This window comes from Carassius gibelio, chromosome B10 (assembly GCF_023724105.1).
Source record: "Carassius gibelio isolate Cgi1373 ecotype wild population from Czech Republic chromosome B10, carGib1.2-hapl.c, whole genome shotgun sequence".
In the NCBI taxonomy this organism is placed as follows: domain Eukaryota; kingdom Metazoa; phylum Chordata; class Actinopteri; order Cypriniformes; family Cyprinidae; genus Carassius; species Carassius gibelio.
The window spans coordinates 11670832-11690301 of NC_068405.1; the positions used below are offsets into that span (position 1 = coordinate 11670832).

A 19470-nucleotide genomic window follows, 5' to 3' on the forward strand; every position below is an offset into this window, starting at 1 on the left:
TTCCCTCCCTCCCTCCTTTCTGGCTGGGTTAAAACCACAGGTCTCCTCTCTCTGTGTGCTAGCGAGAGCACATGACCACCGCTACTAAACTGCAAGTACGTAAATGGACATTCTCTACCTCCTTTCTGCACAGTGGGAATGAATTTGTTTTAGTGTGCCGACCACGGGTCTCTTGTAACCACACAGACACATGCTCATGTAGACGCACTCTTTATATGTATATATTGTGTGCGAGTTTTGGTTAAAAGAGAATCATATTGTCTAGTTATGTACTTCCAGCTTCTAATTAATCCAATCTGCCTGCAATATGTCGACGTAAACGACATTAGCGCTGCCTAAAACAACTCGCCGATTCCAGATTTCTGTAAGTAAGAGGAAAAAGAATGTGTGTGCGTTTGAATTGCTAATAGGTAGAACTGTTCCTTTGAGCTTTGTGGAAAAAGTGTTTAACATTCAGGCAGGGCCGTCCTCACAGACTGCCCGAATTCCTCAAATCTGTCAGCCGTGCGAGCCAGCTGTCACTCACCTCTAATTTGCTACAAGATCATTGACCTTAGGGCTTCTGGCAAATAAACACACATATACGCTGACAAAAAAAGAAAAGGAAAAAATATTCTGGTCTTGTGAGGAGCAGTTTTTGGGGCTTTTTCTGATGCTGGAATGTTGGGTTGCATTATCGTCAAGTTTTGCAAGAGCTGTGCGGCTGCCAGGTGCCTTAGCAAACATGCTATTCTACAGAGTACGTCTGTATATTTTGGGGAACTGTTGTTTTAACCCAGCGGTTTATGCTGCTGTTTGAGCAACAACATTGACTCAGAAGGATTAACTGCCCTGAATTCATAGAAATGAAGGCTGAGATGAAATATGAGATGGATAAACACAAATAAGAACAGGTGCATTCCATACCATAAGAAATGTGCACACACACACACACACACACAGAGAGAGAGAGAGAGAGAGAGAGAGAGAGAGACATTAATTTAAAAATATCATTAAAAATATTATAAAATTGGTCATTTTATTTGCACGTAATTATTACAGTAATATTAATCCAATTATGAATGAATTAAATAATATAAAATATTTTTAATTATTATATTATTAGTTTAACATATAACAAAATGTACATAACTTATTGAACAGTATTGTAATGCAATGCAATTTTTATGTAGTAATTCTGTTTTATTTTACTAATATTGATTTGAAAAATAAATTATATTGTACAGTTCATATAATTAATAACATATTAAATAAAATACATAATTTACAGTATTTGAAACTGTATTTTTTTCTCATTGAATGCCTGGAAATTATATTATAATAATGTAAAATAATACTTGTAATATTATCAAAGCAAGGTTTTTCCTTGTAAATTATTATTGTTGCTGTTGGTATTATTATTATTATTATTAATTCACAAGAAAATAATATAATACATAATTTTCCAATATTATTTAATATAATAAATAACAAATAAATGTATTAAAAATGACGCATTTAATTAAATTAATACAATTACTTTTATAATTTGTTAATTATATAGTTATTATTATATAATATTATATATAAAATTATATTAGATTTAGATATTATTATTATTATTATTATTATTATTATTATTATTATTATTGATAATTTTAATGCTGTTTACATAATCAGAAACCAATGTACTATTCTCTCCTGGTCTAAATGTAAAATGTAACATTTGAGGTAAAACAGCTTTCATGTTTTCTAAAAAGAATGCATTTGAATAAAGTCTGTGTGTATGTAGGAGTGTTTTGTTTCTCTGCAGGTACAGCAGTTGTTGTGAAAGCCTAGATAATGAAATATAATGCGTCTGACAGATGTTGGGAGGACAGGCGCACGCACAACCCTGCGGACACACTCTCACACACGCTGAACCCTCTCAAGGTCAAACCCAAATGCACCTCCTGTGCATTTGCCAGTCTGTGCTGTTTTCCTCTGGACTCCACCTGCAGATGAGGTTGCACACTGACACTTAAGCTCTTAATGTGTTCTATTCCTTTGTTTTCCACCACATTATGTAGATTTAGTGTTCAAAGAGAATGTATTTAAACGTGTAACAATGTTCAGAAAGATGTTCAACTATTTTGTGAAAATAGCAGCAGATGTGAGATAAAAGGGATGATTCCGGGAACACCAGGTATGTGTTATTCTGATTTACAATAGCTGAGCAAATCAAAACGGCTACAATTCACAAATGCATCCAACCATTTAGACGTCTGTCAGTACAGGATTAGAGAATCCACACCGCTTAATCTGTAATAAAGTAGATCAGGATAGTGTATCTATTTACAATATTAAATTCTTTCATATGCAATTAACCATCAAGGGATTTCTATGCGTGCTTTGATCCTAAATGAAAATAAATGGGATTGGTTTGAGGCGGATTCTGTGTAAGATTTCACTGCTCATATAAGTTGGTGGTTTGGGCTAAACTACAACTGTATGATTGTCATTTAGCCCTAAAACATTTTTGAAAACAAAATCCGATTTAAATGCATTACATGTGGCTATTTGCCACGTGCCTCATCTGTTTTCACTTATAATGAGAACGTTTGACTCAGGAGCACTGCTGCTGCCCCCCTTCGGACGTATAGAGAACTGCTTGGAAAAACAAATGTCCATATGTTTCCATGTTTTGCAATTACTGACATGAAAGTAACTTTCTGGATGTATACAGATTGTTCTTACCGGTCGCATTTGAAACTTTTATCTGTGTTAGACTTTATCTGCAGAGGGTTGGATGCAAACTCCAGTTTCTTTTATATTTTCAACATGTATAGTTAAATCCATTTAATTCATATTTTTCTAACAAATATATTTTATATTTGTTTCAAACTGGCTAAATAAACAAAAAATATATTTATTAATATGAAAATCTTAAGTAAATAGTATTTATTGAATTGCTTGTTTCTTTGTTTATACTTCAAATTTATTTATTTTATATTTTCAACATGTATATTGAAATCAGTTTAATTAATATCATTAATATATTTAACAAATATAGTTGATATGTGTTTAAAACTGGCTAAATAAAGAATTTGATAAATAATTATAAATAAATAAACATACATGAATAAATAATGTGACATGATTATATAACATGATAATTATATAATGTTAAATATTAAGTTATATTATTGTATATACTTTAAAATATAAAACAAATAATATTTTGACCTGTTTGTTTGTTTGTTTTGTACATTTTATTATATTTTTAGCATATTATTTTTCTTCTGGCCAAAATATATTTCAAATATATAACATACTTTAAAATGTATAATACATTATATTTGGGCAAGAAAATACTTTTTCTTAAATCTTACAATTACTTTTGAGTAAAAGCTTCAAAAATGTTTATAAAAATGATTTACATGTTTTATAAAAAAATATATATTCAAACATTTTTAACAGTATGAATCTATTTATATTTTATATGCATATACATATATCCATTTTTTATATTTTGTTTCCACTCTGGCTGTTGAGAATGACTCAGAGCATCACATGTGTGCCAATAGCAGTGTGGCTGCTGGATGATTTCCTCAGCCACTCCATAAATATCTGTCTGTCTTCTGTGGGAATCCTTCAGTTGACACAGCTGAGAAGCAGGTGTTATTCAGCGGGTTCCTCCCCCGTCCCTCGTTCCCTTCATCTTCACTATCTTCTCTACTCCTGAGTCCTGTCCTTCCAGCTGCTCTTTCAATCTATCTTCATTCTCTGTGCCTTTTGCTTGATGTTCTTGTCCCCCCACCACCAGTCTCCACATACAGCAGGCTTGCCAGTACATATCCAGCCCTACTAGTCATGTTAAAATGACAAACCCTGTCTATGTGTGTATGTGTAATGTGGGAGCATGTTTATGTGTGTGTGTGTATGTGAGAGAGAGAGAGATGTTGAGGGCAGTGCCCACATTCCTATGGCATTCTTGACATTCTCCGTCTGTGGTACTCTGCCCCATCTCCACACTGTCTGTATGTGTGTGAGAGAGATTTGATGTGTAAATGAAAATGTACACTTTGTTCTCGTGATTGACTGCCGCAAGCCTGCAGGGAGGAATGGGGTTATTAGCAGAAGACTCTGCTTCCACACCGTGGCAGTTCACGAAGGTGCAATTATATAGGCCTACATCTGCAGTCAGGACCATGTGTTTCCAGTTAAGCGTTTTGAGTTTTAAAGGCAGCACTGCAGGTCTATTGATATTCCTCTTACATCTAGCTCTGCTCTGCAATTAATTCAGTTAATTCAGTTCGGTTAGAGCCTATTTATGCACAGTATATTCATGTGTCCTTTTAATTATACAAAATCAATAAATAAAATAAAATAAAGATAAAAATGTGAAAATCTTACATTTATATTGTTAGAATGTTCTTTAGCCATGCAGAAGTATAATTAATCTTTTATTTATTGAATCTGTGTAACCATTTAGCCAATTTTGCACTTCAAAGATGGTATTATGCTAACTATTAAAGCCTAAACCTAACTAAAAACCTACACTTCACTAAAACTATTTTACTCCAAGGCTCCAAGCTCTGGTGTTACCTTCTGGAAATGACAATCAAGTCTTGTTGCACTTTAATGAACTGTTATAAGAAAATGTTTAACATGTATTTTTCTTTGAATAGGAAGTTTAAAAGAACAGAATTTATTTGGAATATACATTTTATTTAATGTTATAAATATCTTTACTGTCACTTTCGATCTATTTAATGAATCCTTGCTGCATGAAAGTATTTCTTTTACTATTATTATTATTTTTAGTCTTACTTTTACTTTTAACAAATATATATATATATTATATATATTATATATATTATATATATATATATATATATATATATATATATATATATATATATATATATATATATATATATATATATATATATATATATATATATATATATAATATAAAATAAAGTCAAATAAAATATAATCAAATAAACGCAACCTTGATGAGTATAAGAAAATGTGTCTCAATTAAAGTTAAATCTTTTATTCTTCTTCTTCAAACTTTTAACCGGTAGTATAAGTTATATGATATCTATTAATTATCAATTTCTTTTATTTTCAAACTCGATTCTGAAGCCTCGGACTATTTAGATTATAAACAGCAGCACGATTGTGTAGCCTAATGCTGTTGTAGGTCAATCCGCTTTTATGGAGTTCACCTTAGGCTAATGTAGGCTACAGACTAATTCAAAATCATTAAACCACTCTGGTAAAATCAATTCAGAGATTGAAGGAAAATGAGCCTTTAATTAGCGCCAGTCTAATGTCTGGACCACATGACACCCTGAAGTTATTAGGGCTGTTTACATTTTAAAAATATACATTTAATCCATATACTCAGGTTTACTATCTCAAAGTATACATTTAAAATAAGCAAAAAGTCCCAATATTCACAATTTGTGTTTTATAACAGAGTCATATTTAGTAACGTATTCTGCATTAAAATCTCCTAAACAGGGTGCAGTGAAGGGGGGTTGGGGAGGTGTGTCCGAGATCCCTGTTTCAATTTTGATCACCCTCCTGATAAGTATACAGTGTATGCAGTTTAAGGTTTTTATTTATTTATTTATTTTTTTTTACTACTATTTTGTTTCAAAAAGTTTTAAATAATGTAGTTGAGCAGAATACTAAAACTTAATTTAATAAATTCACACTCCTATACACAATAAGCTAGAAGAACAACAGTTTACTCCACTCCACATTCGTGTCCTCTTTTTGGCCATTAATGAGAGTAAATGTGTTTGTTCGGTGGGTCAATATAAGTTGTTTTATTTCCGACTCGGCTCTATGCCATTTAGTATGCACTTAAGGTAATGGACAGCAGGAGAATATCCTGGGAACCCTGTAGTCTGCTGTTCAGTCAATCGCGAGAGGCTGGATTATACCTCACAAAACCTTTTAATACCACTGTTCACTAATGATCCGGACCCGCGGCCCTTTAATCCCCACTACATTAATTAAAAAGAGCACGAGCCCTTGGAAGATCATGCCATCTGCTGCAGTTTCATTCCATAGACAGATTGTGTTTGGTGCTTATTTAAAACAGAATTTCTTTACTTGTCAAGGAAAGCCTCAGGAATGAGAAGGGGGAGGAAGGTTGCAGGAATTTCATAGGGAAGAAGCTAGAGATCTTTTAAAGATTAGTCTGAATATTAAAGGGATAGAACTGGGTTGACACGGTTTGTTGGCCCATCTTTCCCCATTTGTACTCATTTGTTCATTTCATACATTTTTGACTGAGGTTTGTAGCATTTAAACGTGGAGAACTGTGAGTTTAACCGTTTAATTAATGGTAAATTACAGAATTAATCATAAAAACGAGATCTTTCAGAAATAATCTTTCAGAAACCATTCAATTATAATGTAACTGTTTAATGTAGTTATGGTTAACAAGAGAATGGGAGTTATTAGTAATAACTTTTTGTTTAATATAAGCAATTACTATATATAACAATAAATAATTTTACAACTGAATGCATTGAAAAGGAAGGCACAATAAAGTATATATATATATATATATATATATATATATATATATATATATATATATATATATATATATATATACTGTCATGAGGCACCTTTCCTCTCAAACACGCAGGTCCCATTCCACCTCCACCCCTTCTGGCTCTCTCATCCAAACACACTCATCACATTCTCTCACTCTTGCGCAAGTGCCACTGGCCAAAGGCGCGCGCTCTTGTGCTGAAGTAAGAGGTTCACTTCAATATCATTAGCGTGCTCATTCTCTCTCGAAATGTTGCTGTGCGTTTGGGTGGGCTTTTGTCCACCATTTTAAAACTTTAATTGTTAGTGCTTTGTTCGGTCGTTCATTTGAAGGCACACATTAAAAAGGAGCCTATATTTCAATGGAGCTGTGGATGCGGACATGGCAGGTATCCTTCCTGGCGCTCATGATGTTGGATGTAGTTCTAACACAGATTCGGTACACGATCCCAGAGGAACTAGAGCACGGGGCTTTTGTTGGAAATATTGCGGAGGATCTGGGACTAGACACCGGCAAACTCTCAATTCGACGATTTAGAATAGTCTCAGGGGCGAAACGGCAATATTTGGAGGTGAATTTAGAAAATGGAGTTTTATTTGTCAATGAAAGAATTGATCGAGAAGAGTTGTGCGAACAAAATCCATATTGTTCATTCCATCTCCAAGTTGTGATCGAAAACCCATTAGAATTGTATAGAGTGGAAGCTGAAATACTAGATGTCAACGACAACTCTCCGGTTTTTCCATGGAGTGAATTTAACCTGGATATCTCCGAATCGGCCGCTCCTGGTTCCCGCTTCCCACTGGAAAGCGCGCAGGACCTGGACGTCGGTGACAACTCTCTGCGCTCGTATCTGCTGAGCGTAAACGAACACTTTGTCCTGGATGTCCAGACGCGCAGCGATGGCAGTAAATTCGCAGAACTGATCCTCGAAAGTCCGCTGGACCGAGAGCAGCAGAAGACTCACCTGATGGTTCTGACAGCGGTGGACGGAGGCTCGCCAGAAAGATCGGGCACTGCGCAGATAAACATAACGGTGCTGGATGCCAACGACAACGCGCCTGTGTTCGATCAGAACTTTTATAAAGTGAGGCTGGCTGAAAACGCGCCGAGAGGCACAGTCGTTATAAAACTGAACGCAACTGATCTAGATGAAGGCCCAAATGGAGAAATCACGTACTCTTTTAGCGGTCACGCTCCAATGAGAGTGCGCGAGCTGTTCAGCGTGGATCCCCGCACTGGAGAAATCAAAGTAAAAGGACTTATAGACTATGAAAAGGCACGGATGCATGAAATTTACGTACAAGCCAAGGACAAGGGACCGTCAGCGGTGGCGGTGCACTGCAAAGTTATGGTTAACATCATAGACGCTAACGACAATCTTCCAGAAGTGATTCTTACATCAGTATCCACGCCGGTTCAAGAAGACGCGCCACCTGGCACAGTGATTGCAGTCATTAGCGTAATGGATAAAGATTCTGGAGAAAACGGAAATGTTGATTGTGAAATTCCTCACCACGTTCCCTTTCAGCTACATTCCTCTTTTAAAAACTATTACACGTTAGTTACGTGTGATTTTCTGGACAGAGAATCGATTTCAGAGTACAACATCACTCTCACTGCGCGTGATATGGGCTCACCGCCGCTTTTTACAAGGAAAACTATTTTAGTGCAAGTGTCTGACATCAACGATAACGCGCCGCGTTTCAAACAGCCCTCCTACACGGTCTACCTGACCGAAAACAACGCGCCTGGAGCTTCGATTTGCACCATCACCGCTCAAGACGCAGACGCGGATCAGAATTCCTACTTATCCTACTCTATTCTCGAAAACGACATCCATGGAATGCCGGTGTCCACCTACGTGTCCATCAACTCAGATAACGGCAACATTTACGCACTACGCTCTTTTGACCACGAGCAGCTCAGAAACTTTCAGATCGTGGTTCAAGCCGAAGATGCTGGATTTCCGCCTCTCCGCGCGAACGTAACAGTCAATGTGTTTGTTTTGGACCAGAACGACAACCCTCCAGTCGTTGTATCCCCGTTGGCCGAGAATAACACCGCAGCGGTTGTAGTTGTCCCCAGATATGCTGATGCCGGGTACCTAGTGGCTAAAATCACCGCCATGGACGCGGACGCCGGGCAAAACTCGCGTCTCTTTTATGAAGTCCTCCAAGCTACAGATCTCAGTTTGTTCAGTGTTGCTCTGTACACCGGAGAGATCCGGACAATTCGCCGCCTGATGGACAACGACCCCAGGAGGCAGAGGCTGGTGGTTTTGGTCAAGGACAACGGTCAGCCGCCGCTGTCGGCCACGGCCTCCATCATGTTGTCAGTTGTTGACAGCGTGCCAGAATCTTTGCCTGATTTTGGTGACCTCTCGCTCAGCCCCCAGTACCGGTCAAACCTCACGCTGTATTTAATCGTGTCTCTGGGCGCCGTTTCATTCACGTTTCTCGTGGCTATTATTGTCCTGGCTACAATGAAGGGACTGAAGGACAGGCACTCGTGCTGTGGATGTTATTCTAAGGACCCCGCCACTGACGTCGTTAAAAAGTCTAACTTGAACATTCACATATCACCAGGATCAAAGGGACCCACGCAATGTGTGGAAGTAAACGGGAACAACCCAATAGGTCAAAACTACTGCTATAAAATGTGTCTGACTCCAGAGTCATCTAGAAGTGACTTCATGTTCCTCAAGCCTTGTAGCCCCACGGGGACATCTTCCCGAAACAATATAAAAGAAATAGAAAACAAAACTTTGACCTGGAGTCCAGCCAGCCACAGTCTTGGTACCAGGAATGGAACGACTTCTCCAAATGAAGTAAGTGATCAACAAAAATGATCTCAAGTTTGTCCACTAGATGGAGACTTCAGACACTTGTTGTATTTTAATCACCCCAGGTTAATACAATGTAAATAATGACATGCAAACTGTAATGTAATTGAAAACATGCCAATGTACGAACTACACGAAGGACAACAACAACAGCATGTATACATAAGATACAGTACATAGCGATTCTTTTTTAAAAACATTTATCAATAATTATTGATGTAATTAAAATGATTTCTCTACCTTTGAGCTATACTCTGTATTCATTGTTATAGGCTATTTAAAACATATTAGACAAACTATCTTAATACATATTATATTACATTTAATATAATAATGTCAAATTCTAATGACCAATAATAAGCTAATGATAATGTAATTTATGCAAATAATAATAACAGTACTATTTTGATAGTATTATTCAGAACAGAATTGTTTGTTTCATTATGTTATTCTATATAATATAATATAATATAATATAATATAATATAATATAATATAATATAATATAATATACTGGTCCAAAATAATAAATTAGTAATAATATAGAAATATAATAATAATAATAATAATAATAATAATAATAATAATAATAAATAATCTAATAAAACTATATTTTTGTATTAATTTGCTAAACAGCAGTGAGTTTTCTACCTTTAAGCTATACTTTTATTTTTTATTTTATGTGAGCTAGACCTTAAAATTCTTAAAGCATAGTTCATAAATAAATTATGAAATAAACAAAATGCATTTTTGTCATTGCTCCAGATTGTAGGTGTACTGCAACAAGGTGATGAATTAGTAAAGTCACTTAGTGCTTGAGCGACTGTTTCTGATGTTTTCTGAGTTTTTTGTTTTTTGTTTTGCTCTTCTTGGCATTGTGTTTGACGTACATTCTTTAACCTCTAGTGTAAGTGGAGTAAATATTTTAACTCTTGTTTTTTTTTTCTTTGTTGTTGTTGTTTCTTTTGCAGCTCAAACAGGGAAACAAAGACCAAACCCTGACCAAGAACCAGCTCAATTATACATATAAAAGGTGATTAAAGTTATAGCTGACTCTATCGCTCTCTCTGTTGACCCTCCCCCTCACTCTCTCTCATATGAACAAAGCATCTGACGTGTCTATGTTTTTGTTTTTCTAGCCATACTCCAATAAACACAGGTAGGACACTGCAGCGCAGGCTGATTCAGGACTCTGACTACTATGCTTACACATCTGTCCCGCAGTACTGGACCTGGGGAAATCACATGCATGGTAAAGTCATTATATTTGTCTTGCCTAAGATGACCAGCTTCATATGTTTTGCCTGAATTGTTTATCCAACCATTTTTTTTTCTTTGTCATTTAAAACAGACTATAAGACCTCATGTAAGGGTGGAGGTTTTCCAAATCATTCATGGACACGCTACAATCAACAGGATTCAATTCAACCCCCACCAGACTATCAACATAATGTTTACATTCCCGGAACACCATCGACACTCTGTACACTCAAGCTGGCAAACAATGGAGACATTGAAGTCTGCAACTCATTCTCAACTTTTGGCAAGAAGAAAAAGCCAAACAATAACAATCAAGAAGATGCAGTAATAACCAACGATTTTTTCAAATGATTTTTTCCAGTTTCACCTGTAGGTTACTTCCTGTGTATAGTGGTGTATATTTTAGTTATGTACTATGTTATTTGGCAACAACAGTACTTAAAAGTACTCTGATAATCGTTTCATTTTATTTATTTATTATTATTATTATTATTTTTTTTTTTTTTGAATTTTTTTTTTCAGTTATCGACAGTGTTTATGAAAGCAATAAGATGGTTGCTTTAATTGTAATCACCCATATAAGAATATAGGTTATATTTTCCTGTTTTATATCACTCTCGTTACCAAAATGTACAGAATAAAGAATATTATTTAATGTAACTATTTGGTCTGTCTTCTTGTTTAAGAAAAGAAGAAGTAGGTTTTCCAATGCAGTGGTTCTTGCTGTACCAAAATGACATCTCTTGTGTCACTGCGTCTCTTTACACTTTTTGCAACATATACCAATGACAGAAAAAAGTAAAGTTACAAAACAAACAAGCAAACAAAACATCAGGCGAGCAAAAATGTGTGTGTGTGTGGATCTGTCCGTGGTGCTGAACTTTCATCTTGTTGAATGACGCCCAAAAATGTGTCGAGAAAATTTTTATAAAAGTATTTTAATACATTTATTTGTTACTTTCAACATTTGCCAAACTATATATATGTATGCAACTTTCAATAAGGACATTTATAAAGAGTTTCGGTATTTCGCAGCAAAGTCAAAAGTCATTTAGTGCAGAAATACAATTATTTCACAAATAACCAATTTTTTTCTCAAAAATGTATTTTTATGCAAACAATTATTTTCACGCGCGCCGCGCTACTGATATTCACTTTAAGGGGAGGATGTGAGAACAGCTATGCTTGGCTTTCTGTTGGACGGAGGCAGAGAGAGCAGCACTGAAGCTGAATCTGATCAGTGGGCGGGATCCACGGCACGGCGCTATGGCGATGCTCTGCTGGATGTTTTTAAAAATCCAAACACCTGCTAACCTAGATTCGTTTTGGAACACACTGCTATATTTCTTGTGAACGACAGTGCAATCATTGACATGCGCTCTGCAATGGATCCGTGGAGGAGAAGGCAGCTCGGTTTTGTCGTCCTCTCCGCGATTTGGAGTCTCGCCTCGGCTGTAACAAGATACTCCATCCCTGAAGAAATTCCAGTGGGCACAGTGATCGCAAATATCGCCACGGATTTGGGCCTTGACGCTCACAGTCTGTTGGAACGAAAGGTAAAGCTGGATTATATCCATAGCAAGAAATACCTAGAAATAAACGAAAGCACAGGAGAACTGTTTATCGCTGAGAAAATTGACCGGGAGTATTTATGCCCGGCCAAAACATCATCGTTTTGCTTCCTCAAGATGGACGTGATAATCGAGAGTCCAGTACGCATATTTAATATCGAATTAGAAATTATGGACATCAATGACAACGCGCCTCAGTTCAGAAGAGAGAGAATACCGCTCGATATTTCAGAATCGGCAACACCCGGAGAGAGATTTTCTTTAACAAACGCGGTGGATGCAGATGTTGGAGAGAACTCAATCGAGACCTATTATTTGAGTGACAGCGACAGGTTTACTATTGAAATCCAGTCTGGAAGTGACGGGACTAAATACGTCGACTTGGTGCTAAAAGCGAGTTTAGACAGAGAAAAACAAGCCGTTCATAGGCTAACCCTCACCGCCGTGGACGGAGGCGTACCTGCGCGCTCAGGTACGGCCAGCATTATCATCCAAGTGCTGGATACCAACGACAACGCACCTCAGTTTGATCGACAAGTGTACTCTGTTGACCTCATTGAAAATGCACCTATCGGGACACTGATTATGCACCTGAATGCAACCGATTTCGACGAGGGTGTCAACGCGGAGGTCATATACTCCTTTACTTTATACACATCCGAGAAAACACAAGAAAAGTTCTCGTTGGATCCCAACAGTGGAGAAATAAGAGTAAAAGACACGATCGACTTTGAAGAAGTGAAGAGCTTTGAGATGTACGTTGAAGCCAAGGACAAGGGTGTGAATCCACTTTCTGGTCAGTGTAAAATTTTGGTGTTCATCACCGATCTAAATGATAACCATCCTGAGATTACAATAAATTCTTTTAAGAGTTCGATTAAAGAAAATGACCCTGTAGGAACAGTGATCGCTGTCGTCAGTGTGAGCGACAGGGACTCTGGAGATAATGGCAAGGTTGTTCTTTCCATCCACAATGCTAAGATGTTACCATTTGCTCTTAATAGGTCGTCTGAAGACTTTTTTGAGTTAATAGTCATAGAATCGCTTGACCGTGAGCTCAAAAACAGTTATGATATCACACTTTATGTGACCGACAGAGGAACCCCTCCTTTGACTGATAACGAAACAATCACTCTTACAATTCAAGATGTCAATGATAATGCCCCAACATTCCCTCAATCCTTCTATACCATTCATTTCATGGAAAACAATGAGCCTGGGGCATTGCTCACCTCCTTAACGGCCCATGACCCAGACTCGCATGAAAACCAGTATATTGTTTACTTCATCATAGAAAAGGAGATCGCCAACACCTCAGTGTCCATGCTGTTTTCCATCAATCCTGAGAATGGCGACCTCTATGCGTTACGCACATTTGACTATGAAAGAGAGAAGGAGTTTCTGTTTCACATTGAAGCTAGAGATTCAGGAGTTCCTCCTCTTAGCAGTAACATGACCGTACACATCATCATCCTGGACCAAAACGACAACACACCGCTCATAGTTTCTCCATGGCGTCCACAAGGTGCTGCTATAGAAGAAGTAATCCCGAGGTCAAGTGATAAAGGATCCCTGGTCACCAAGGTCATCGCGTTGGATGCAGACTCCATGCAGAACTCTCGAATAACGTATCAGTTCCTCCAGATCACAGACACCACGCTATTCAGCCTTGACCAGTACAACGGCGAGATAAGAACCAATCGCATGTTCAGCTACAGAGACCCCAGACATCAACACCTGGTCATCATAGCCAGAGACAACGGAGACCCTCCTCGCTCCGCCACGGTGACCATCAAGATCTCCACAGTGGAGCAAGTGTTCACACAGTTTACCGAAACCACAGAGGTGCCTATTGAATACGACCTGTTCACCGATCTCAACCTGTATTTGCTGATCGGTTTGGGGTTGGTGTTATTTTTTCTGCTCATAACCATCCTAGTGATCATTGTGCTGAAATGTCAAGAACCCAAACCCTCACAAGCAGCTCCTCAGGGTAGGAACAGCATCATCAGCCAGAGGAACTCTTCCACCATTGCTGACTCTACTCTCATCTCTAGTGATGCCTACTGGTACAGTCTGTTTCTGGCAGAGACTAGAAAAGGGAAGGTGGTGGTGCGGCAGCCCCTTCCAAACGGGGCAGGGTTCATTGTGTCAAGCATCCCAGGAAGTGCTGCACTGACTGAGACCAGTGCTTCAAGGTCTTCCACTTTACAGGTACTGTAAATTCACTTAGACTTATATGTACTCATATGCATATATATTGACTGAAAAAAGTGCTCAAAAATGTATTGTGTGTAATTGCATTACATAACCAAACATAAATAAACAACTCAAGAACACCTTTTAAGCCAAAAATTGAACAAAAATAGGTTTATTTTGTTTTAAATAAACAGCGTTTTGCAGCGTTGATGTGATATGAGTGATAGGATGATTCTCTTTTGCTGATATGAAATAATCAAAGTAAAATAATGGTAATGTAAAATAAAAAAAAAGGTGAGGAAGCAAACATTTCAAGGTAAACAGGAGCCATGAATAATTGCAGATGAAATAATGAACAAAAGTAGAGATATACAGAGATTAAAAAATAAAAGTAATAAAAAATATATCAAATACGAACCCTCAGAGTGTATAAGAAGGTATAAGAATACCCAGTAATGCTATTATTTTTCATTCTATTTTTCTAACTGAAAAACTAAAATTCCATGTTTTGATGGATAAGTATGTTAGCAAACTATTTAAACATTAATCTATTTAAAAGCCATAGAGCTCTTACTGTAAAATGACAACATTTATGTGCTTGTTTGATAAATGATGTTTCTGTCTATCAACAGGAGTCAAGCAGTGATTTACCATGATCTGGACATGCTGACTGATGGATTACAACCTTCCACACCAGGCTCACTGTCCGTGAGAGACAGATTGATCTGTTTTAAGGATGTTGTTTTTTCAGGGTTTCATTCGATTTAAGACTGTGAAGAATCACATTTTTCAAACACCTCTGTGTGTAGCTACAAGAGAGCATTTGAATATTGTTTTACATTTTGTATTAATTTATAATATTACAAATTTAATTTATATTACTTATAGTTTACTTATTTCCGTGCTCTTTTAATTCTTGTGTCAGACTAGGCATAAAGAAACACAACTCAGATTATTCAGTTATTTTGACCATCACTTCTTCTCCAGCTTCCTGTTCTTTGTATTGCCTTTTCGGCTAATAGAAGAATGAACTTATATTTGACTTTCAAGACCAACATTGTGTCAGAGAGAGACATTCAGTGCGGCTTTGTGGCGATTTAAGGCAGGGTCTAACAACTGTATATCAGCCACTTGTAACCACATTGAGCATGACTTTGCATGGCTAATACAAACAAGATGGACTTTTTGTATCTAAAAGCCTTTTAAATAGACTCTACCAAAGAGCTAAGACAGAAGTGAAACTTCAGGACTCCAAGAACAACTGGACTTTCACCTGTCTGGTTCCAGTAAGATACGAACTACAAAACAGCTGGTAAAGAGATGAAAAGAGGGTCAAGACTGTTAAATGGTTCTGGTATTAATGATGCTCTGTTTTTACATTGTTAAAACACGCTGATGAGAAAGCTGTGGTCATATGAGCACAATCTAATGAGCCAGACACTGTCTATACCTCAAAACACTTGGTTTGCCAGCTATGTGGTGCACATGACCCATGTTTCTTTTTATCCTGTCTACCAAATACCATAAACGGCCTAAAACATTAAAAAGCATTAAAAAAGTATCTGAAATCCTAGACAAATGCTACAAAGAGTAATAATCACATGAATGACACTTTACAAAAAAAGTTTTACATGTTTACATATTTAGTTAACTACATTAGTTAACATAAACTAACATTTTTAAAACATTTATTAATCTTAGTTAATGTTATTTGCAACACAATTCAATATTAAAATAATACGGAGAACCTAAAGAGACATGGTGGTGGAATAAAAATGGGTGTGAGTACATTATTTTTTTTTTTTACATTTTTGCCTTCTCTCACAAAACTTTTGCATTCACTCAAGAAACGTTGTATTCCCTCACAAAACTTTTGCATTCTGAGAACGCAAACATCTTTGTGGGACGGGAGCTAAAGTTTTGTGAGGGAATGCAAATATATTTTTAAAGAAAGATTACAAATGTTTTTGCGAGGGAACGCAGTAAAAAATAAAATAAAATCAATAAATAATAATATATATATATTTTCCCACTTCAATTTTTTTTTCCACCACCAAGTCCCTTTAGGGGCTCCGTATATTGCAATATTATATTAATATTACTGTAGTATAGTAATATTATAGACTTGAGCTAGCATGAACTAGCAATGAACAGTTGTATTTTTATGAACATGTTAAAGGGATACTCAACCTCATAATTAAAAGTTTGTCAGTAATCACTTACCCCCATGCCATTCCAAACCCGTAAAAGCTTAATTTGGAAGCTTTGAGACTGTCCCATAGACTGCCAAATTACATTGTCAAGGTCCAGAAAAATAGTCAATCTGCCATCAGTGGTTCAACCGTAACATTACGAAGTGATGAGAATACTGTTTGTAAGTGAAGAAAACTAAAATAACGACTTTATTCAACAATTCCTTTGTCAGCAGTGTCCTCTGATTCTCTCCACATCACCATATGCTGCCTATGCTCTTTTGTATCAGCCGCACCAAAAGGATGTGCTGTTTCTACGTGTATTTATCTTTGATTTGAAAGAAAATCCTTGTGCATCCTTGTGGCGCGGCTAATACAGAAGAGCAAAAGTATGTCTTGCATACTTTTCTGGACCTTGATAGTGTAACTTACTTGGCAGTCTATGGGACAGTCTCAAGCCTCCCGGGTTTTCTCCAAAACATCCTAAATTATGTTCCGAAGATGAACAAAGCTTTTACGGGTTTGGAACGAGATAGGTTTTACTGTATGTAAAAAATGAATAAATACAAAAGAAAATGCCTTTGCTCATTCTTAGTTAATGTTAGCCATAACATTAATTAATTTTAATTAATGTGACCTTACAGTAAAGTGTTACCATCATATCAGGTGCAAAAACAACAAAAAGGTTTTAAATATTTATTAATCTACCTTTTTGCAGATATATGCAGCCAGTGCTAGAATAATAATCTTGCCACATTGACAACAATATAAACCAATAGACCTTTTTTTGTTTAAGAATCAACAATTGTACTATCAAATTGTTATTCAGTATCATTTCTGGCCTTGTTTACATAAGTTTGTAAGGTTTATATCATTTCGTATTATGAAATTGAGATAAAATGCATGTTAATGAAATTAATGCTGCTTCTATGACAGTGCAATGTTTTAAGCATTTATTATTTGTGGTGATATATTCAACAATTTTATTATATAATTTTGTAGATCTGCTTGTGTCATGACAGAAATCAAAACTATATTCCTTTCCTTGTATTAAAACAGTGTTTCAGCTTCTGAAGTGAGTGGGAAGGTGGAAAAGAATGGCGATAGAGCAGGAAAAAGTGGTGTAGGAGGAACAAGGAGAAAGAGAGAGAGAAAACAGAAATAAAGGTCACTTGAAACATTTGATTTTTATTTAGATTGACACATCCAGTTACTAGGACACAGAATGACACTACAAATTGCCATTAGGATTGACAGCCATGTAATGGTGACAGCTCAAATTGGATTACCTGGCAGCAGATTTGAAAAAATGCAGAGATAAATGATACAAGTATAAAAATGCTGTGCCTTTAGCTGTTAGCTTTAGGACAGAGAAAAGTGTGCCTGAAAAGCACAAAAAAAAACAAAAAAACAATGAAGTTCTGTATGTTAATACTTTCAGTATATAGATCACAATTTAATCTCATTTCAGTTTTTGTATTTCTGTTGCCTTACTTGCGAAATGTCCTTATGCAAACAGTACACAATGCCTTTGTATCCTTGCTGGATTTTATGATTTGCTTTTTGCTTGTAAATTCTGCAATGTGAATAAAAGCTTTTACAGTATATTTCTGGGGTGTTCGTATTGTGAGAGTGTGTGAGAATATATGATCACATAATGACAAAACACACCGCTTCATTGGTGCTGACCTAGGCAGCACTGTCTCCATAGAAACAGTTGCCATGACAACGCCTCCATCTCTTAAGATTTTGAGAAGCACACCTTCTTTAACCCCCCCCCCCCCCCCCCCCATCACATACTGTCCTACTGCCTATTTATTCTATCTTACTTTATCTTTTTCTTTTAGAAACACACATGCATATTAACCCGCAAATGAGAACTATAATACTCCAATAGCTATTGCATCAAATTTCTAATTGAGGGGATAGTGATAAAATATACAAAATGTTCTTAAAATATGTTACAATTATTAAAATACCCAATTAGCCATCGATTTATAATATATTTTAGGTGTGCTTCTACAGTTTGCCTGTGTGTATTTATTACAGTTACAGGTCAAGTATATATGCACATTATGAATTCTGATATGGTGTTGAATGAACAGAAGGGAATTCTGCCGATGCTGTGTAATACATGCATTTGTGCTATACTTATTTCTGCCACTAGTAGGGGCTCTTTAGCACGCATAGCCTGACAGTGCAGTTTGCAGTTCTGTATCACATCTGACCACAGGCACGCTAGCTGGTCTGTGGCTTCTGTAACACGTAAATTCACTTCCTAAAAGTAACAGACATTAAATTCAGTATTCTTTGCTCATTGTTTTTCTTTGTGAATAATATAATAAACATAAATCTCCAAAACATCATAAAAATGCCATTTAGAGTAAAAAATAAAATAAAATACATTAGAAATTTTCTTTCAGAGTGGACTGGCCAAAAAGGGCAGAACAACATCCAACATTTGTTAAATATTATTTCCATTTCATGATTATCAGTTCAGTGTTATATTGTCTTAATCTCTTGTCTTTTATACAATATTTACCAGTGCTGGATTCTGTTTCTGACTGTAAAACTATTTATATTATATATATAATATGTATAACCATTTATAACTATTTATATTAACTGTTTATTTTTCACAGAATGATATTTAACATATTAGTTTGAAGCATGTAACAGCTAATACCAAGTGTCTGTCCTCCTGCACACAAAATGCATGTTTTGCTGATATTACTTAAACAAATTTATTATTTATTTTACTTGAAATCTCTTATTTAACTTATTTTTCTTTTTCTGCTTCGGTGAGTTCATCACTTCAAATATTTAATGTGAAAAATGTGCATTACAAAGTACTTTTAA

At 36.2% G+C, this 19470-nt stretch overlaps 2 protein-coding genes across 2 annotated transcripts; both read left to right on the plus strand.

Moving 5' to 3' along the window:
- Positions 1-6711: 6711 nt before the first annotated feature.
- Positions 6712-11309, plus strand: LOC127965837 (protocadherin-10). The gene is made up of 4 exons (XM_052566522.1): positions 6712-9374; positions 10361-10422; positions 10529-10641; positions 10741-11309. Exons 1-4 carry the CDS (start codon positions 6906-6908, stop codon positions 10998-11000), a joined length of 2904 nt encoding a protein of 967 aa, XP_052422482.1. The 5' UTR covers positions 6712-6905; the 3' UTR covers positions 11001-11309.
- Positions 11310-11637: 328 nt separating this feature from the next.
- On the plus strand, positions 11638-18218 carry LOC127966067 (protocadherin alpha-C2). Its single transcript, XM_052566895.1, has 2 exons — positions 11638-14434; positions 15052-18218. The coding sequence occupies exons 1-2, from the start codon at positions 12023-12025 to the stop codon at positions 15073-15075; spliced, it is 2436 nt and encodes an 811-aa protein (XP_052422855.1). The 5' UTR covers positions 11638-12022; the 3' UTR covers positions 15076-18218.
- The last annotated feature ends 1252 nt before the right edge of the window (positions 18219-19470 follow it).